The sequence below is a fragment of the Marmota flaviventris genome, chromosome 3 (genome assembly GCF_047511675.1).
Source record: "Marmota flaviventris isolate mMarFla1 chromosome 3, mMarFla1.hap1, whole genome shotgun sequence".
NCBI lineage: Eukaryota > Metazoa > Chordata > Mammalia > Rodentia > Sciuridae > Marmota > Marmota flaviventris.
Window position 1 is genome coordinate 118,241,039 of NC_092500.1, and position 22,926 is coordinate 118,263,964.

At 35.7% G+C, this 22,926-nt stretch overlaps 1 protein-coding gene across 1 annotated transcript in view; it reads right to left on the bottom strand.

The window, feature by feature from the left end:
* Positions 1-4,383: 4,383 nt before the first annotated feature.
* The window catches only part of Kdm5a (lysine demethylase 5A), an 84,159-nt gene continuing 65,616 nt past the window's right edge, over positions 4,384-22,926 (bottom strand). Inside the window, exons 25-28 of the mRNA XM_027951056.2 lie at positions 19,445-19,604; positions 17,618-17,838; positions 15,299-15,709; positions 4,384-8,256 (exon numbers count right to left, since the gene is read on the bottom strand). Of these exons, the coding sequence (XP_027806857.1) occupies positions 8,050-8,256; positions 15,299-15,709; positions 17,618-17,838; positions 19,445-19,604 (999 nt within the window). The 3' untranslated portion in view covers positions 4,384-8,049. The remainder of the gene's footprint in view (positions 8,257-15,298; positions 15,710-17,617; positions 17,839-19,444; positions 19,605-22,926) is intronic.

Below are 22,926 nucleotides of genomic sequence, written 5' to 3' on the forward strand. Positions count from 1 at the left end.
GGTAGCCACAGTGTATAAAGAAGGGTCCCTGATGACATTACTTTAAGCATTAAAGAAGAAAAAAAAACGTTTTAGAATGACCAAGAAGCCAATAAAGAAGAGAGTGAACAGTGTCAAATGCTGAAGAGAGGTGAGAAAAGCATCCACTAGCCTTAGTAATATGGAGTTCATTGGTAACTTTAGTAGGAATAACTTGAATGAAATGTTGAAAATCCAGATTACCATCAACTGAGTGATGTGAAAGTGAAATAGAACAGATGGGCTTGGCTATAATGGAAAGATAAAGAGCAAGAAAAAGAGGAAAAAAGGTTAAAAGGAGAGTACCAATATAGGAGAGACCTGAGCCTGTTTATATGCTAAAGTGATACACTGACTAGCTCATTCACATACATATTCCTAGTATTGATACCATTTCTGGGATAGATGAAGATGCTTATGATATTTATAATTAAGGAAGCTTAGAGTTCTCAACTTCTGCTGTGTTAGGTGGGCCTAGCAGGCCTCTGCTGAGGGAGGAGAAATGTTTGTGTATTTGACAAGAAGTGAAAGTCTGAAATGCCCTTTAAAAATGGGAGAGGTTTCAGGTTCCTTAAAGGCCCCCTTGCCCAATGGCTTTGAGAGTATTACCCACCTGAGTCAATGTGTGGTGCCACCAATCAATGGTGTGTTGTAAGCAGACACAGCAACCCACGAAAGTGAAGTCATATGGCTACACCTATCCAAGGATAAGGTTCTGCAGAGCCAGACTGAAGGAAAAACAACAGACCATGAGTGAGTGACAGGTCATAATCTAAACTAAGTGGAGGAATGAAGCCTGAGTGAACTAAACGGATTGGAAGAAAAAAAGTGATTAAGGAATTGGAGGTTGCTTGAAGTCAAATGCCTTGTGAAAGGGATCAAAGGACAAAGCATTAAAATCAGTTTTATGAAGAGGATCCTACAATTTAATATTTCAGAAATAAGTTTTTGACAAGAATCTAAGGTGTGGCCTGATTGGTTTACTAAATGGAGTGAAAATGCTATTGGAGATGGAGATATAGAAACTTAAGGTCATCCATGGTGAATGAAATTGCCCAAAATGATGGCAGAGCTGGAGATAAAGGGTTCCACGAACCATTGAAGTCCTTCAACGGATATAGAGGAGGAACAAGAGATGACAGCAATGAGGACAGATGATACAGCTGGGTAGCAGAGGCTTCACAGTGAAAAACAAAACCCAATGGTTTTATAATGGCAGTCAAGAACAGGGGTAAAAGACCCTGTACCCTACCCATGCTCACCTACTTATTCACAGTCAAGTGAATGAGCACTTTCCATGTGAAATAGCCCTAAAGTAAATGTAGCTCAGGAAGACCCAATTTCCAGTTAGGAAGTAGATAAATCTAGTCTCTACTTCTTAGAATAGCAAAGGAAGAGCTTTTTAATGCAAAGAATTGGCGGGGAGGATAGCAATGGTAAATTGAGGAAAGCAGTAACAGTCCTAGAATATGACCAAGTACTGATGACTGGATGGGCTTCTATTTTAGAAGACAGCAATACATACAGTGATGAGAAGCAGGGTGAATTAAACCAGCCTCAATGTTCCAACTGGAACTCTAGAGTGAAGATGCTTCTATGACAAACAGAAGCCTGGGGCACTGACCAAGACTAGGTGTGCTTGAATTGTTGTGCTGGATTCCCAAGAAACGACTAGAGATAAGCTATTTTTCATCTCAACAAAGCTTAGCGCCAATCAGAGAGGGTAGCAGGACAAGGTCAGAAAGACTAAAGTTGTTCAGTGCCCAAGTGCCTACTGGTTTCAGCACAGCAGTACAGTATGCAGAAAGGAGCCAAGTCCTGATTTGGAGTGGGGGAAGGAATGGGAATTACTTACTAGGGTTAGGTACCAATTCAGAATGGGCAAAGACATGGTTAGGTTTCTCAAAATGTCTTTCATTTTCACCTTACCTCCACAGAGATGCAGAACATGCTGGTTTGGGAATATACATGGAAGTGCTTGATGAACTCTGCAAAACTCAGACCTAAGCGGAGGTAAAACTACATGGAAAGTTTGAGGATGGTTTTGTGACTCACTTAAGGTTTTGTGTGTGTGTGTGTGTGTGTGTGTACTGGAAATTGAAACTAGGGACATTCTACCATAAGTTACATCCCATAGTCCGTTTTTTTTTTTTTAACTTTGATACAGGGGCTCACTACCTTATCCAGGTTGTACTCAAACTTGCAATCTTACTGCCTCAACCTTCCAAGTAGCTGGGATTACAGACACCCAGCAACAGATCTTATGAAAACAGGATAGTCAAGTATAGGTTATGGGTCATATGTTCCCTCCTCAGGAATACTGAATAATTTTTTTAAATCATTAAGTGGGGACTTGGACTACATAACCTCTACTATTTTGTTAAATTCTATGAACTATTAAGAAGGAAAATCCTTAAAAATTGTCCTTTAAGGCCCCCAAATCCAGTGTTCTTCACATTATGTAATTCTAGGGTTCTTGTCTGGATTTCTGGAAAGAAAAAAAAAAAAAACTTTTCTAATATACATTAGATTTTTACTTCATCTTTCTTACTTCATTCCTGACAACTCAAAAAGTTTCCTTTAAGTTCTCCAGCAGGAACCAACTAGCCACTTCAAGGCTTCTTGTGATGGTCTTTTCCCCCTACTGACAAGATTCACAGGCCAGTTCTAAAGATAAGGTCAAGAGAAAAGTCTTGCCTAGTAAATTTCATAGAATACTATGTATAAATATTAATTTTCTTTCTTCCTGCCAGAGTATGAGTAGAAATACATCTTAAAGAGCAAACAGGTGAGAAGAGTCAAGAAATTCCAAAATCGAATGAAGTTTATTCATACAATATGCTACTCAGATGCATTCTTTTGTATTGTTCTCTCCTTTTATCATGTGTGATCTCCCAATGAATGGCCCATAAAGGAAATCTGTATCTTCTATTTATTGATATCAACCACAATGTAAAGGCCCCAAGAAATATTTGATATAAATTGTGAGGATTTTAGTTTTACATAGGAAAGTATTTGTCATTTTATGAAATTTCAGACACCTTTTTTTGTTGGCAAGAAAATTATCTTCTAAGTTAAAAGATAACCAGATTTTTTCTTCCCTTTTCCTACCAACTTTCTTCCCAACCTATACATACAAATCATACACTTCATGAAACCGGGACCAAATCCACTATAAGCAAAACTTTACTATTTTCAGCAATTATCTGTCCTTCATGTTTGCAAAACCTGGTGACCTTGGCAATCGGGATAAAGTGCCATTTACTTTTCTGAAGTAACTTGGGGTTTGAACTAGTTCTGAGCATTAGGAGGCCAAAAGAAAAAGAATATTTCTTCTTGTCCCTACCATTGGTTGGCAGCAAAAGTATACAGTTCTCAAAATCTAAAGGTGAGGACATGTCTAAGTTGGTCATCACTGGTTGGTTTCTTGCTTAAAAATAAAGGATAAGGGGCTAGGGTTGTGGTTCAGAGGTAGAGCGCTCACCTAGCATGTGCGAGGCACTGGGTTCAATCCTCAGCACCACATAAAAATAAAACAAAGATACTGTATCCACCTATAACTAAAAAATAAATATTTTTTAAAAACAGAGGACAAGTGAAATCTTCAGGAATTAATCTCACACTTTCCCCCAAATGCCACTGTCAGCATAATAGGCTAATCACTTCACTCATAAAATTATTTGAGCTCAGTTCTTTTATTTTATAGTTAGAGAGCAAATAAAATACTAGGAACTGCTTTGGCACAGATTAAAAGTGGCTCCCATATACTTGCTAAATTTCCTCAGAATTGTCAAAACTCATCACTAATATTTACCTTTACTTTGTTACTATTTAAAGTTCTACCAATGTAAATGACAGGAGTTGGGTTGGGAGTGGAGACTGGGAACTGAGTGCACACACTTTTTATTATTTTTTAGATGTAATGCAATTAACCATATCTAATATGCTTTCAGAAAGCAAAAAAAAAATGTAAAACATGCTTAAAATCAGGGAATGAATTTATACTTTCCATAAGGCACCATCAATAACCCTGGTAAATTGTAAATAAATACGTAAGGGAATAATAATAGGGGGCATTGAGGTTTACAAAAGAGTAAGAGCAAGCAGGATACATCTTTCAAAACCTATCATATCATTTTCCAGTGCATATCCTCTGTTGCATAGTAGTGACTAGATATGATCCAGGCCAAGAGAAGACTGCAATTCCAAAAATATACTAACATCCATTCCTTCCCTCTCAGGCTGTAAATACCACTTGGCACATTCAGAGGCAAAGAAGTAACTATGCTTTAATTAAGCGGAGGGGGGATTTCAAAAGGAATTATACTTAAGGACCTACCGCAAAAGCAACTTTCTCCACACATATGAAGCTAATTCACATGTGAAACTTTATTGAACCTAATTATGTGTGGAACTTCAACAGCTCCATTTTTCCACAATTTACAATTTTCAAGTCCCACTCCAAACTGTCACTTTCTCCTTTTAAAAAATGAATAATCCCACCCTTTTAAAGAGGGGTTTTTAATTTTTCTTTTTATCCTCCTACTTTAAGTACTGGCTGATAATGTATACAAATGTACTACAGAATTAAAATAGTGGAAAGTAGGGAGTTTGTTCACATGCACTGAACTACATCCAGAATCCAACAATTAAGAAAAACAAATTGACATTTCCTGGACACATGGTAAAGACAAAAGTAGAGAAGAACAGAAGTGAAACACAGGTAAAATCATGCAGATCTTAAAGTTCTGTCAGCATTTGCCATGTTTCTGATTACTAGATTGTGGGCAATCATAGATTTAATGTTTGCCTTTTCAAAGTACGACATGCAGTATAATTTATAATTGTACTGAGGCACAAGTTTGAACCATGCAGGCAAAGATGGTTTGCAACAGCTTAGTAAGCCCAGCATCTATATCAACATGGCTTTTTGCAGTAACTATAGAAAGTAAAATAAACATTTGTAAGGAAAAAAATGTCCCTCTTCTTTCCCCAACTAGAAAGCTAACTACTAATGCTATTTGGGAATTTGCACAGTTCTAATGACTTTACCCTTTTAAGAATTATCAAAGACCTACCATTTTCCCCCCATGTTTCTTTTCTACTACCTTTGTCAAAATATTTGAAATGAAGGCAATGATAAAAACTTTAGAAAGAATTAAACACAAGTTAAAATATGATGAAGAATGGCAAATTTGGGAGCCAGGAAGGGTTCAGAAACATTTTAAATCAAGTTTTAATACAAAATGTTAACACAGAAGTATGAAGTAAGTTGTAAATTAGTAATTTTCTTTAAGTGGCAATAAAGCTTTATATTAGAATACCAACATTTCTTTAAATAGATGAATCCTACTTAGTGAATTCCAAAACTTCAGATTTGTACATTTGGGTGAGGGAAGAGGGCACTAATTTCTCTCTTCTGTTCTCCTCAGTTTAAATCTGTGGTCAAGGCAGACCAAATCTTTCAAATAAATTCAGAAAATCCCACAGTTATCAATTAAATAATATATTTAAGCTTCAAAATGTCAGAAGGACAGGCAACTATTCATGGGTAGAAGACTGCCTTGTATTTTCCCCAGGTCTCCAAAAAGCAAATACAATTATCAAACACACAAATTATTCCCAAACAGCCAACTTTATCCACTATACACTTCAAGAAACCAAGCACCCGAACGGCCACTCTTCTCAGCATTCTTATGATTCTCCATTGTTGATGACATAATTAACAGATGATTGGGAAGGAGAAATCAAATCTTAAAACGTATTCTAGGCATCCATTGCTTACATCTTGAATTTTTGAAAAATTGAATTACATTCAATTTTTAACCACAAGTACTGGAAGACTTTTACAAAGACCAAAAGGCAAAAAATATTGTGCTTTCTTCTATAATATAACCAGATGAACTTCTTAACCAATGGTCTTTAGTTTGGCAAAATGAAAACATAAAATTGGTTAATTAGTTACCTTGCAATGTCCACTGAAATCTTAAATCATACATACACTTGAAATCTTAAGACACACACACAGCAACATTTACAAATCTAACAGGTTGAAACACTCAAAATGTTGTCAAGTACTACGGAAAGAGTGACCAAAAAGTAGGTAGTATGAACCATACAGAAAGCATTTATAGAAACTGGATTTTATAAGAAAGCTTTTGCTGTTTTTAAGTAAGATGACTTTTGAGTTAAATCTCATACCCACTCAAACTGTAACTGGACAGTACATTTCACTTCTAGTTACTAGAAGACATTTCTTTAAAAGAGACTGGGGCAAAAAAGGGAAAAGGAGACTATAAGCTGTTTCTAGGCCCACCCCACCCGCTTTTAAAAGGACAACTGATGAATTTAAGTCAAACCACAGATTTGTAAATCAAAATGAAGGACACAAGATAGTGAAGATAAAACGCTATTTTTTGTTATTTTGTCCTTTTAAAAATTTTAGTCCCCTTCTAGTAAGAGCTTACACACTGCTCACCTAACCCTTTAACAAGAACAGAGAATGCAACAGCAGGGAAGAGGACACAGCACCATAGTTTCAAACATTTACAAACAAAAGAAAAAACAGCCAGCACAGACTAGAGTAAGACCAAGTTTCCCAAAAGACAGGAATAAATCCCAACACAAAAAGAAAATACATCTCATTGGAACAAAAGCAAAATGGAAGATCTGGTCAAGCTAGGATAGAGAAGGGAGTGATAACTCCTTGTACTACAAGGAAGGAACTGGGATTTATCAAAAAGCAACAAAGAAAAAGCAAGTTCCCAAATGGATTTTTGATGCTGAAACTGTCATATGCTGCTGGTAACAGTAAATATATATATTTATATATTCATATATGTATATTAAAAAAGGAAAAATAATCTATTTATAGAACAGTAAGTAGTCAGAGACATTTAGAAAAAAGTAAAAACAAGTCCTTTTTTTCTTTTTAAAAATGGATTTACTAAAACAACTTCATCACCCAGAAGTACTACAACCCCACATCCTCTGATGAAGCCATGGTGTTATTCAACAGCATCCTGCTGTAGGCCATGTTCAGAGTTGCCATGTTCAGAGTTGCCATGTTGGAGACAGCAGACAACATTGGGGTCAGAGCTGCAAGGCAAAAAGCTGTTATTTGCTGGTCTTGCTCATGGCCATGCCTGAAGCCTGGTGGTGTCTGGAATACTTGTAAATGAAGGTTTTCCCGAAAAGCATGCATCACTGTGGCTCAGTTAAGACATTCTGACTGGTCGTCCTCGTTGTCGTCATCATTTTCATCATCATCATCATCTTTTTTTTTTTTTGGTGGTGGTGGTGGGGGGGTGCAGAAGCCTGGATCCATGTACCTGCTCTTCTCTAAAATGTAAATCCAGAATCCAATCTAACTAGATGACATCCTCCTCCTTAGGAAGGTAAGGTGATCTGCCTCAGATGGTGCAAGGTTCTCTTATTTGGGTTTTCTTCTTGGTATAAACAAGCACAAGTGGCTGAGGCCTACAGACTGGGCTATAATCCCAAGACTTCTAACAGGAGTAATTCTAGCCTGTACCTCCTCGTTATAATGGTAGAGCTTTAAATACCAGGTGATAGAAGGAAAATGGTTCTCTAACTTCAATTACCCCAACTAAGAAGATTCAAGCAATCAACACCTTCTCATGGTGCTTGCCCCTAGGTTGTAAGCCTCTAACTAATATCAACTGGCTATAAGCCACATCCTACATGCCTTACTAGCGCACCAATATATTAATGCCAACCAGCCGCCTAAGAGCTCCATCAAGTGTCCGACTTTAGTGCAGTAAACCATACTCAAAGGAGACATGAGTTGAAATACTGGCTACTGTGCCAAGAAGACATTCTTTGCACAAATGTGTAGACGGGGAATGTAGCCCACACAATCCATGCAAAGAGGAAGCCAGAACTCAGAGGACTGTCTCTGAAGGCCATCTTTGGAAGCAACATTACGAGTGGATCTAAACCACTTTACTTGATGACTAAGGTCTCAATGTGGTCCATTTCCCCCCATGTCCCAAACTAACCAAGCATTTGCTAACTGGTCTCTTTAAGATCCTCCACTGGTAGTTTGTAGCTCATTATGTAGGAAGGAGGTGGTAATTGACCTGGGCTATCTGGCCCCTGCTTCTTTGCACAGTTTATACAGATGTAATCTTCATTTTCAGCCATCTCTGGAGATACACCCACACAAACTTGATGAAACCACTCATCACAGCCACCATCACATTGTACCCAGTCTACCTGTAGAAGACAAGATTGGGGAATGTTTAGGTTACACAACATTAAGCCCAGAATAAAAGCAAACCAAAGAGCTTTCTTGGCTTAAATGATAGCAAACAACTGGAATGTCCAGAGATAGACAATGACTTCTTATGGGGTTATTTTTCAAAGAAAGAAGCTGAGAAGTTAATACCCCCAAATTACATTTTACCACAGTATGTTCACAAAATTAGGCCTCTTAGGTACTTCATTACCTCATGAATACCTGGGGCTCCTTGTGAGGCAGAAACATGTTTGGGAAAAACTTGACAAAAAAGAAACTTCTACTAGAGCAGCCAAGTAGTTTAGCTAATATTAACAATGTCTAGGCTCTAAGACAATGCAATTAACAATCAAGAAAGGAAGAGTACAACAATGTGAAGGCAATCCTGTGTATTAGCTTTATTTCAAAGAGATAAGCCAAAGTACTAAGAGCATTAAATACCTTTTTAGAAAAGCAGTCACATAGGCCACTTTTAAAACTAATATTTTTTATTCTTCTCTTCTTCCGTTACAAATACAACTCCCTATAAAAAGTTAGCAAATATCAGAGGTCAAATCTTACAAATTAACCAATTATAACAGTCAAAGACACAGGTAAATAGGATCACTCTGGTGTTTAAAATTAAGTCTGGAAAACTGATAAGTATCAGTGGCAAATGCCAAGCAAACTACAACTCTACAGGGAAAATTCTGTGATTACGGGAGGCTGGAGAAACACTGTAGTTTGGCAACATTTTAAGCCTTAGACCTACAGTTAACAATAAAGTGACTTTTATATTTGGAGGGTGATTGTGGTAGTTTTTATGTTAAGGCAGATGAGAACCTTTAAGATCAAAAGAGCTTATTCTCCCATACAAACATTGATCATTTCATTGACAATACAGGAAGCCACTTAAACCATGAGCTTTATCATTTATCAGAGCAAAGTAAGGAATACAAAGGGATCAAAGAAAGCACTTCAGCATAGCTTATGAGAAAGAACAATGGAAGTTTTGGCTAGATAAATGAGTTTCATTCTGGGAAAGTGAGTAATTTTCAAAATTAGTTTCCATGTCCTATAAAAATTACCAAAACCATGATAGTTGTGTCTGTAATTTTAGGCTTATAACAAAGGATAGGGAAGATAATTTGTACAATAATTTTTTTGGTCTTTATTATTCCTATTTTAGAGTTCTAGATCTTAAGAGACAATATTAAAAGTATAAAGATTACTGCACTCAGAAGTTCTGAACTCTGGTATATATAATTTTAGTCTAGCTATTTAACCTCACTCAATTTCCCTGCCTATAAAACTGCCTGTAGCATTGCGTCACCTCTTCCATCAGAATCACTCGACTGTTCATTAAAAATGTAGCTGGGAGGCTGGAGTTGTAGGTCAGTGGTGGAGCATTTTCCTTGCATGTGTGAGGAACTGGGGTTTATCCTCAGCATCACATAAGCAAATAATATAAAATAAAGATATTGTGTCCATCTACAACTTAAAAAAAAAAAGTAGCTGGGACCCATCCCAGACTCAAAGTATATGGGCATTATGAATCAGAAGCCTACATTTTTAATAAGTTCCCCACCTGATTCTTTGCTTGCTTGTCTGTTTTTGTGACACAGTCTTGCTATATTGTCCAGGCTAGTCTTAAAACTTCTGATATGCCTGCCTCAGCCTCCTAAGTAGCTGGAACTGCAAGTACATAACACTGCACCTGGCTTCCAAGTGGTTCTTATATATTCTAAATTTGACTATCACTATTGCCTCTTTGTAATACCTTCTTCCTGTAAATTGAAACATCAATTACTTCCTAAATCCATTTTTACTGTATAACTGTATAATGTTTCACTTCTGAAGTCTGTTCAATAAATAAATTAATCATAATATTCTTTTTGGAGCACACTAATCAAAGACAAACTAGGGAAATAATGGCTCAAATACAGCAAAGTAGAAATAAAGGTACTGCAAGCAGGTAAAGGCTTACAAAGTGCTAACTGTATAAAAGGTGAACTCAGGATAAGTGTTTTGTTTGGAACTGGTAAAGGGGATTGAAAAAATGAGTTGTTTTTCTTTAGATGCTTAGATCTGAGATACTACATTGTTTCATAATGCTACCCCTAAACCAATAGATAATTCAATTCAATTATAATTCATGCTAATCCAAAAAAAAGTTACTGATTTATCTATCAGTATTCATTATCAAGAAAAATGTCTCGTGTCCTTTTTTCTGGTACCAGGTGTTGAACCCAGAAGCATTTTACCACTGAGTTGCATCCATAGCCCTTTTCATTTTTTATTTTGGGAAAGGGTCTCATTAAGTTGCTTAGGGCCTCATTAAGTTGCAGAGGCTGGCTTTGAACTTGTGATCCTTTTGCCTCATCCTCCCAAGTAGCTGTGATTATAGGCATGCGCCAGTGTGCCCAGCTTTCTCATGTCTTTTTAAATCTACTTTTGCACTATAGTCATTGGTTTCAAATTTCACAAAATTAAATTGACCATTCTTTTTCAAGAATGAAGATGTTATTTTCCCTTTTGTGATATGGAATGCAAGTTCCCTCCTAAGCCTAGCTCTCCCATGATTTCAAAAGAAAATATATGTACACAATTTTCCACCTGTATACAAAAACCTATTTATAATGTAATATAAGGTCTGTTATCTGTCAATTGAACACATCCCAGACATTTTTTACGTTGTTGTTATTTTAAGAGATGGGGTCTTGCTATATGCCCAGGCTGGACTAAAGTGATCCTCCTATGTCAGCCTCCCAAACAGTTGGGACTATAGGCATGACCACCACATCAGGCTTTCTGTTAAGTTTTTTTATAATTATTTTGTGACTCACTAAGCACCTTTTCTAGTGAAGGAAAAAATGACTATTAGAATTCACATGCAGTTACCCAAATTATAATTATTATTTTGGTTTTTATGGTGCTGGGGATTGAACTCAGGGCCTTATGCATGTTAGGCAAGCACTCTTAACAACTGAGCTATATCCCCAAACCCCAGTTAGCCAAATTGTGTGTTTTTGAGTTTTCAAGTTACTAAGTAATCTGTTGCCCCTGTGTCAAAATTTTCTGTGGATTCAGTTGACATTCCAAACTTTAGTGTGCTTTATGATTCTATGGGCTTTTTCAAACAAAAGTGAAACTCAAGTTTGATTAATAGATGGTTATGATAAAAATATTGATAAGAGAAGGACTATTTTTTGTTTCTTTTCTTGCTTTATCATCAAGAAAAATTATTATACAACCTATTGTCTGGGGTAGATTCCCAGTGTGCCCAGGAATGATAAATTTGCCAGTAGGTGGAATAACAGTGTTTAAACTGGTAAAGTCCCTGGTGAATTAGAATACTTAATAACCCTATCTCAAATGTGTGCGTGTGTGTGTATGTATGTGTGTGTGTATGTATGTGTGTGTTACACATTTACTTAATCCAGACTTTGATAATCTATGCTATCAGAGTTATGAACAGGTAAAGTCACTAAAAATACAAATACTTTGGTTAAGGATTCTTTAAAATCTGAGTGGCTAACAAATAGTAAATGTGAGGGGCACAAATTAATAAATTTAAATCTTTTAACTTACCATAACAAACTTGTTATGGAAGGAAGTAGTAATGGGTAAAGAAAAACACCACAGTAAGAGAATAAAAAAGTAGAAGAGGAGGGAAAGTCTATTCGTATATATAAAATGATTAAGTATTTACTCTAACACTAAAAAAAAGTGCTACTTAAGGATCAGCCCCAAAGAAGTTGTTCTCTCAATGTTAATTTGTTTTATTCTTTGTACCAATATTTTTGTAGTAGCAGATTTTGGGAAGAAAATACTTGCTTTTTAAACTAATTTTTTTGAAAACAGTTATTGTTTTAAAGTTAATTTCATCTTGAATTTGGTAATTGATGGAAGAGATAGTTTTAAAAACCATTTTATGATATTCTGGTATTATCTTTTTTTATTCTTTCTAAAACATCTTAAAAATGAGGCTTGGGCTGGGGATGTGGCTCAAGTGGTAATGCGCTCACCCGGCATGCGTGGGGCGCTGGTTTGATCCTCAGCACCACATAAAAATAAAATAAAGTTGTTGTGTCCACCGAAAACTGAAAAATAAATATTGAAAAATTCTCTCTCTCTCTCTTTAAAAAAAATAAGGCTAGGTACATTTGAGTAACCATTCTTCTAATTTTTAAAAGAATATTTCTCAATCTGCAAAATTTTAGGACAAAGTAATAGTAATTACAGGTTAGAAAAATGTCCTAAAAATGAACCCTAGAAGTTATTTCTTGCTGCATGATATTTAAAGAACAGACTTCCCTAAAAAGCATTCTTTTCTTGTCATCATTTTGTTCTAAAGATGTGTGCTGTGCATTAATTACATTTTCATAGAAAAATGTTACAAACTCTGAGAAGTTTTAAAATTCTTTTTAAAAATTTTAAAAGAAATGTACTAAATATTTAGTGAAGCTAATGTCAAGAATAAACAGAGAACCACAAAAGTTTCAAACTAGCAATGACATGTGAAACATTTATAATCTGAAATAATCTGTTTAAAATTCAACAGAGAGGGGCTAGGGTTAGAGTGCTTACTTAGCATGTGTGAGGCACTGGGTTCAATCCTCAGCACCACATATAAATAAATAAATTAATTAATTAATTAAAGGTACTGTGTCCACCTACAACTTAAAAAAAAAAAAATTCAACAATCGGGGAGGTGGCACACACCTGTAGCCTCAGCAGCTCAGGAGTCTGAGGCAGAAGGATTAAGAGTTCAAAGCAAGCCTCAGCAAAAGCAAGGTACTATGCAACTCAGTGAGACCCTGTCTCTAAATAAATACAAAAAATAGGGCTGGGGATGTGGCTCAGTGACTGAGTGCCCCTGAGTCCAATCTCTGGTACCCCCCACCAAAAAAAAATTCAACAGAGAAAAATAACACTAAGTATAATTTATATAAGCTAGTGACACGGCAAGGGTTACAGTTAAAATAGACATTTTCTCTGAACACTCCACTAAATCTTTGCTCCATCAAAATGTTCCTATAAAAATATCTATAATGTCAAGAATAAATTTCAGGATCTATGGAAAAGTAATGATCACCTCTGAACACACTGCATTTTTTGTTAACAAGTGCATTCACAGAGATAATTTCATGTTTTGCCAGGCATGTGTTAATTTATATTTAATTTTAGAGCAAATGACAACAAAAACTGCCTGTAGTGTTTATGTTATAGGAAAATGATAGGGATAATAGATGAAAAGAATCATATTTAAGTGTGAGCAGAGAAGAAAGATTAACTGACAAGGACAAAAAAGAGAAGACAAAGGGTTCATGATGTATATAAAAATTATAGGAAGAATGATTTAAAAAGCTTATAAGAGAAATACCCTATCTCACCACTAGTCTTGAAACTGCCATAAAATTAAATAAAAGAAAAAGGTTCTGCCAACACTGAGCTGTTAATACTTTAGTACCCAAAGAGAAACAGTTGACCCTCCCATCAGTCTTTTAAGTAACAACTCTGGAAGAAAATAGATTCAAAATGAAAGATTAAAATAATTCATACATATATTAACAATCTAATTAATTATTAAAATGTTTATAATATAGAAAAATGTTTATGAAATGAATAAAGCAAGAAAGTGAAGAGACAATATGACAATGATATAAAATAAACTATAGAAAATTGAGGAAGCAAATACATTTAAGTATTTATAGCTGCTATCCTTGAAAAATTAGATTATGGGATAAATATTTTACTCTTAATTCATTTTCCAAAAGTGAATGGAAAGCCCCTAAAATAAAACTAAGTATTAAGTGTCATTTTAGGAATGTGTTGCTGTACTTACATTTTAGGACTTATCCACAGAGCTGGGATACTAGTGGAAAACCTAGTTTGGGACCAGAGAGGCAGGGTTCTTGCTCTATGACTTTGGTCACAGGATTTATCTTTTCTGAGTTCCCAATTCCATCATTTGTAAAATGAGGAGCCTGAACAAAGTGACCACTTGGTCCCTTCAGTCTTTAAAAATGTGTAAGTACCTGACTGAAAAGATAAGTTGGGATACAACCTGTAGGGAATAGTGATGCAGTTTTATTTATTCTGCTCAGACTTTAAAATTGAAGGGCTATTAAAATTCTAAATACCAAGAGTATATTGAGCATAATAAATAAAACTATGAATTTGTTAATATTCTTGATGAGAATAATAGATGCCTCTAATCATTTAAAGAACTGAGGTTTTTCATAAATTCTGTCCATTTTTCTCATAAGTTCACATCAATATTAACTTAAGAATGCCAATACTGAATTACTATATTAAAATTTAAAACTGAAAAAATTTTGAATAATACCTATAAAGGTCTGAATTATTTGTTACAAAGGATTTTTAAAAAAAATCATATTCTGGGGCTGGGGCTGTAGCTCAATGGTAAAGCACTTGCCTCACATGTGTAATGCACTGGGTTCAATCCTCAGCACCACATAAAAATAAATAAAAATATTGTGTGTCCATCCACAACTTAAAAAATATTTTTTAAAAAATCATATTCTATTCAGTCACAAATACACATGAGCCTGAGTGTGGATAAGAAATGAAAAGTTTTAGGTCTTTTGGAAAAAAATATTACTGCAATTTGCTAAAGCTCTTAATATAAAAAACTGGCCCGTGATTTTTTCAGGCTGCCGTAGCTAACCGAAAAGTTCTAAGTTGCCCTACAGGAAAGATATAAGACTTATTTTAAAATTTGTTCTGCCTACTATGTGTGAAATGCTCTGTTTGCCAGGAAATGTCATATACCTTCTCTATGTTCCTATCTATTATGTTCACTAAGTATGTAATTTTTTTAAAAAAAGAAAACATTTCTTCTATTAAACACAATGATCTAGGAGGCTCACCATTCAAAACATTTTATAGAAATTAAAAAAACACATATGTTGGAAATCCAAATCCTGGATCATAATTATATTATTAACACATCAAATATAAGTCTCTATAACTTGTTTTTGACCTGTCTCACACCTATAAAAAGTTGGAACTCACCTTGTCCTTACAGGGCCTTTGGCAGTTTTGTGCAGCACATATAGCATTCTCATCATCAGATTCCTCTGCTCCTGACCAGTCATACTTTGAGGGGATGTCCAGCACTTTTTTCTCTCTTTTCTTTTCAGTACTCTCTTTAACAAGTTCAACTTTGGCTGCAGCAGCCTTTTCTTTCTTTTTCTTTCTCTCTTCTTCTTTTGCCAGTTTCTTGGCCAGTTTGTTCAGTTCCTTTGATTTGTCTGCATTTAACTTTAATTTCTTCTTTTTAGGTTTGTCCATTTTCTTCAGCTCCTTGGATTTCTGTTTTCCTTCTCCGAAAAGTTGTTCTGCCTTTTCTAGCTTCCGCTTACGTTTCTTCTCTGAAGAGTCCTTGCCTTTCATTTTTAATGGTTTCTCTTCCATGCTATCATCCTTCAAAGATATAAAATCAGAAACAATTTTAAAGCAAGACATTTAAAATCAGTGTCATTCTCTTACATGAGGTACTTAGAACAGGCAAAGTCAGAGACACAAAGTAGAAAAATAGAATTGATGTTACTGGGGGTGAGGGAAGAAGAAATGGAAATTTATTGTTTAATGTGTATAGAGTTTGTTTGCAAAAAGTTCTTTATTAACTCAATAAATTCTTGGTGGTTAAGTAGTTATCAAAAATACCAGGAAAATAGATAAGTCTGTCTCCATGATCTCATTACAAAGGGTATTTAGTGACTTCGGCAAGGATTAGAAACTAGTTTATGTGACAATGCAAAAAACTGTCACTTTATGCTGGGTATAGTGGCACATGCCTATAATCCCCGTGACTCAGGAGGATGAGGCAGGAAAACTGCAAGTTTGAAACCAGTCTCAGGGGCTGGGGATGTGGCTCAAGCGGTAGCGTGCCCGCCTGGCATGCGTGCGGCCCGGGTTCGATACTCAGCACCACATAACAAACAAAGATGTTGTGTCTGCCGAAAACTAAAAAATAAATAATAAAAAATTCTCTCTCTCTCTCTCTCTCTCTAAAAAAAAAAAGAAAGAAAGAAAGAAAGAAACCAGTCTCAGCACCTTACCCAGACCCTATACAACTTAGTGAGATCCTGTCTCAAAATAAAAAATAAAAGGGCCGGGGATGTAGCTCAGCAGTTCAGCACCCTGGGTTCAATCAAGAGTACCAAAACAAAAACAAAAACAAAATTTCAGTTTTCAAATTTCTAACACTGTTGCCATTATTCACCAATGTAATAAACATTAAAAATTTTAACAGAAAAAATATGTCTGATAACAGAAAGAAATGCAGGGGTTAGAAAAAGAAATACCTAAAAATGTAAACTTGATTATTCCTAAGGTAAACATTGAGAATTCATTTTTCTGCAGATTTGAGACTTGAGAATCTTTGACAGGAACCTAAGAATTGTAGAATTTGCTGTATTATAAATGCCTCAAGTTTATCACACCTTGAACAACATATGTAACCTCATAATACTTTGAGTTTCCTTGTATGTAATAAAGAAGACCATATGAGATAATGGATGTGAAGAAAATGATCTGTAGACTAGAAAACACTATTTAAATTAGGCTACCTTAGATTTTTTTCCTCCAAGCCAAAACCAAATTATAGTACCCTAAATGCATTTGTATCAACAACTGGTGTCACTGTACCACTGACTCCAGTACATGGAAACCAGGAGGCTAATGAAAAGAATATTAGGAGTTAGGAATTAAGTATGTTAATTTTTATTAGATGTGTGATCTTAACTTTCCATCTCTCTGATTGTAATATTTCTCCATATGAAGAATGGGGTTAATACTTGTCCTATTCTTCCCCTGCCTCTGAGGAGGCAAATCAAATGAGATCATGCATGTAAAAACACTATATGAATTACAAACTGCTATGAAAGTATAATATACAAATATGAACTCTCTCTCCTATCCAATCCAGTTCTATTTAACAATTCCCTTGATTCTTTTTTTTTTTTTTTTAACCACTACATTTTCTTGCCTAATATTGGGCATTCCAAAAGTGGAAGGCTGGGCTAAGGAGACTGTTTTAAACTAGTTGTTTTCAATTGCCCTAAGGGGAAAAAAAAGAATTTTTACAAAAATAGCCTTTTATAGAAAATTTTAAAAACCAATAGTAATAAAACAAACACCACAATCACAAAAATTAATATTACATAAAATAGCAATAAAGAAAATCATAAAGCAGAATTATTCTGGCTTAAGTGGGAGAGCATGACAGCCAGATTACTCCCCCTCAGTCATCCCCCAGTTTACTATCTAAGGAATCGGGGCATTTTAATGGTTTTAAAACCATTATTTAAGTTAGCAGTAAATCCGTACCTCCATGATATGTAGGAATCTGTCTTCTGAGGGTGGGTGGGTGGCCTGCAAAATCCTCCATATGTGTTGTGTTTCATCTAGAGATACTTCTAGGAGGTCTCCAACCATCATGAGCTCTTCCAGCTGGGCTTTAGCTCCAGGTGACAACTCCAACACCGGAGGTTCCAAACTTCGAGGAACCAAAGGGCTCTTCCGAGGTTGTTTTCTTGGAGTGCTAGAACCTTTTATAAAAAAGTACCGCAAGACAGAAAACTGAGAACCATGGACAAATGTAATTTTTTCAAAGTAAATGTTGAACAAAATGGGTCTCCCCCTCCTCCTACACTGACTTCAGATATCTGGATTCATTATATCAGTATATAAGTAAAATAAAGTTTGTTTTGTTTTTTATTTTTAAATAACTATTTATTTACTTACATGTGGGGCTGAAGATTGAACCCAGTGCCTCACAGATGCTTAGACAAGTGCTCTATCACTGAGCCACAAACCCAGTCCTTTTTTTTTTTTTTTTGGTACCAGGGCTTGAACTCAATTTAACCACTGAACTACATCCCCAGCCCCTCTGTATTTTATTTAGAGACAGGGTCTCACTGAGTTGCTTAGGGCCTCACTAAATAGCTGAGGCTGGCTTTGAATTTAAGATCCTTCTATCTCAGCCTCCAAAGTCACTGGGATTACAGGCGTGCACAACTGCACCGGGCGTTTTCTTATTTTTTGAGATGAGGTTTTAGAATGTTTCTGAGAATGGCCTCAAACTCTTAAGCTCAAGTGATCTTTCTGCCTCAGCCTCCCTAGTAGTTGGGATTACAAGCACACACCACTACATCTTAGAAAGTGAAAATGAAATTTAAAACAAATACAAAAAGATCTACAATGCCAAAGGCCACTTTAAAATTGTTTCTTTATCCTGACTACTGCATAATCTCTTACCCAGTCTCCATTTTAGACTATACCAAAAGATTCAGCAGTCAGCTGCCCTACATAAATAAATGGTTGGCTAGTCACAGTGGCAGATGCTTGTAATCTCAGATACTCAGGAGGTTAATCTCAGATACTCAGGAGGTGGAGGCAGGAGAATTTCAAGTCTGAGGCCAGTTTTGGCAATTTAGTGAGACCCCATCTCAAAAAATTTTTAAAAAGGGGTGTGTGGGGAGCCAGGGGTAGGGAGGGAGCTCAATGCTAGAGTGTTTGCCTAGCATGCTTGACGCCCTGTATTCAATCACCAGTACTGCATATACACAAAAAAATTAAAAATAAAAAATAATTTTAAAAAATGGTTATCTTCCAAATGAATAGACTGTAATATGTTTTTCCATAAAATCTTAAAAATTTATGAGAGAGAGAGACATTTTCCATATTACAGTGTTGTAACACAAAGCAGGATGAATTTATTTTTACTAGGCAAAAGAAAAGCAAACATCATGGAGAAATCATCCACCAAGGAAAGGAAGAACTTTTCTAACAATTAAAGCTACCCAACCCAAAATGAATATTCTTAGAGAGCAGTGAATCTTTCAACAATTGGTAATGATCAAATGGAGGCTAAAATGCCTAACAGCAATTTTATAAAAATGAGATATGTGATCATATGGAATTTAAAGTTCTCATTAGAACTCTATAATTCTATGTTCATTTTTAGATTACCTAATGATAGAAAATGCAAATAGAGAATAGATTTCCCAAAATAGTATTTTCAGGTTCTATTAGCATTTCATGGTAGGCATCATACTCAATTCAAGAGGGATTCACAGTCTTGAATAATACAACCCTTCTTCTCATTTTAGATTTATTTTCTCTGGATTTTTTTTTTTTTTAAAAAGGTAATACCTTGAGAACAACTCTTAGAAGCAGAAGAATAAGCATGTTCTGCACAGAATGAAGGTGCAGTCCACATGTGAGTTACTACTTCCTCAGACTTGATGGGAATTTCTTCATCACAAAAAAGATTGGGTTCTAGACTACTAGAGGACTTCACACTGGCTGTGTCCTGAAGAAGAAACAATAAGAGGTGTTCAGAATTAGTTAACCACATAGCTTATCCTAATGTAAGAATCTAAAAATGGCTTTTAGGAAGCTTCTAACATAACATACTAAAAATATGACATTAAAATTAATTATATGACATTAAATAAAATATAAAATGTTCATGGAGGATTAAAAAAAAGTAAAAATTACAATTCAAACCAAAAGGGAAAGTAAAGCTAAAAAATAATAATCCACAGAGATAATACACCTACAAAAAATATACAATTAAGTAGTCTACCTTCTATAATGTCTACAACCCACAAAAACTTCTACAACAAGTTAAGGAATACTGATCCTTTAAAAAGAAAATAAAATGGACTTAAGAGAAGAAAGTTTAGAGGTGACATTATTTTTTAAGTTGCAGATGGACACAATACCTTTGTTTTATGTTTTTCTCTTCTTTTTTGGGGGGTGTGTGTGTGTGGCAAGGGATAACCAGGGATTGAACTAAGGGGCACTCAACTACGGAGCCACAGCCTTATTTTGTATTTTTTTTGAAGAGACAGAATCTAAGTTGCTTAGCACCTCGCTTTTACTGGAGTTGGCTTTGAACTCACAATCCTCCTGCATCAGCCTCCTGAGCCACTGGGATTACAGGCATGCGCCACTGCACCTGGCTTATTTATTTGCTTTTATATGGTGTTGAGGATCGAACCCAGTGCCTCACACATGCTAGGCAAGTGCTCTACCCCTGAGCTACAACCCCAGCCCTAAAAGTGACATCTTAAGACACCATTTAATCCTAAATTTCCAAACCCTATTATCTTCCCATTTGTTTTTTTTTTTTTTTTTTTTTAAGAGAGAGAGAGAGAGAATTTTTTAATATTTATTTTTTAGTTTTCGGCAGACACACCTTTGTTTGTATATGGTGCTGAGGATCGAACCCGGACCGCACGCATGCCAGGCAAGCGCGCTACGGCTTGAGCCACATCCCCAGCCCCCCATTTGTTCTTAATATAATAAAGAGACTGACAATATACAAACTATACAACTCTGACAGCTCTAATTAGGTCTCAGTTGATTTTTCACAGAATTTGTTTTCACAAGCTCACCTATATAGCTTAAAGGTCAGAGAGTAGTCAGGAAGACAGAAATCACACCAGGTATTTAGACAGAGGTTTTTGTTTGTTTATTCAATATACTGGAAATTGAACCCAGGACTGCCCTACCACTGAACCACATCCCTAGCCCTTTTTATTTTTATTTTGAGACAGAGTCTCCCTAAGTTGCTGAGACCGGCCTCAAACTTAAATGAACTATCATCTCTAGGGTTGGTGGAGTTATAAAAACCTAAAGGCTTAAGGAAGCAGCCCTACAAAGTTGGAATGCAGACTTCTGAGGAGGAACTACTGGCCAGTTAAGTTGTGCTACCTCTGACAGAAAACAATAATGTTGGTTTGGGGAAGGGGAAAGAAGGGAAGGGAGGTAAGGGTTAGAAATGTCAACCAGTTGCCTATGCCATGATTAAAAAATATACACACACACATACACAAAATGATTATAACAAAAACATGGAATAACATTTTCTAATGTCTCCTACTGTCAAGAGTCATCTGGCAAAGGACAAATGTGTAAAGCAAGGGTTGGCAAACTATTGCCTGTGGGCTAGACCCAGTTGGCAGCCTGTTTTTGTATGGATCGTGAGGTAAAAGTAATTTGAAGATTTTTAAAGAGGAAAAGAAGGAAGGGAGAAAGGGAAAAAAAGGAGGGAGGGAGGAATGGGAAGCAGCAGCAACAAAAGAGACCTTAAAATTTACTATCTAGTCCTTTATAGAAAAAGCTTGGCAATCCCTGGTGTGGATTCCAGTCCCAGAATTATAAAGCAGAATATAAAAGAGTGTGTTACAAGTTCAGCAAAAATAGCTTAATGACTAACCCAAAACCTGATTCTCTTTTAGGGTACATGATAGGAAGATCTATTGTTCATCATGAAGCTATCCTTAAACAGGATACTTTCTAAAGCCTGTAAGTTTAAAGTAATGGTTAGTTATGAAAAGGACTACTTAGAAGAAAAATGGTTCATAAGAGAAATCTGTAAAACAATGCCACTTGCTAAGAATTTAAGAATAGTCCACAGTCTTCTTTCCTACTCAAGAATTTAAAACCTAAAAGGCAAAAGACAAAATAGTAAAACTTTCTACTTCAGTTCCCAGATGCTTCTTCTCACTGACTGGAATTATTTTTCTTATTTGGACACTATTCATTTCATTTTAACTCATACAGGAAAGCTTTCAAAATGAAAAGCCAGGCATGTTGGTGCACACCTGTAATTTCAGTAACTTGGGAGGGTAAGGCAGGATGATCACAAGTTCAAGGCCAGCCTCAGCAACTTAAGCCCTAAGCAACATAGCAAGACCCTGTTTCAAAATAAAAAGTATCCCTTAGGTCAATCCCTAGTACCAAAAAGACAAATAAATAAATAAATAGAAAGTATAGTGTTTTAATACCAAAAAGACAAAAAAAAAAAAAAAAAAATAGTGATTAGAAAACAATGATGAAAACTAATGAAAGGATAAACAAATTTGCTTTCAATTCCTTTCCCAGTGTGAAGTATGAAACATGAGAAGTACCATGTATGTGTGTGTGTGTGTGTGTGTGTGTATCAAAGGATCATACTATATATCATAAATATGTGTAATTTCTGTTGGTCAATTTTAAAATTACTTTTAAAAAGAATTACTCTCCCTAAAAGGAAATTTACAGTTTGGTCCCAATCATGGCAAATCAACAAGCAAGGCAGAATGGTCTCTCACCAAGAAATTGTTTTACACAAAGATCTGTCTCTGCCCTGTAATATTAAGTCAACAAAAAAATCTCAGTCAGGTGTGCCTATAATCTCAGCCACATGGGAAGCTGAGCAGGATAACAGGTTTGAGACCAGCCTCAGCAACTGAGACCCTGTCTCAAAAAAAAAGGGGGGGGGGGGCGCTTTTATACAAAGCCAGAGATGTGGCTCATTGGTTAGTGCACTTGGTTTCAATTCCCTGAAGCCCCCCAAAACAAACTAACTACAATAACAACAACAACAAATAACCTCTGGCAAACTCCACTATATTTCCACCCAAGTTCAAGCTACCCCAAAGTATTAACCAGTGTGAAGAAAAAAATGTGAAAGAATCTAAATGGTTAACTTACCTTTCTCTAAAATGAGCAGTTACTAGGATACATTAAAGAACACTCTGGGAGGTAATACCTACTTCTATTCTATATCCTCCTTTCTGATGTGTATTTGCAAAATATAAACTGTAATATGGACAAAGAGTTTCAGTAAAGGTAAATAATAT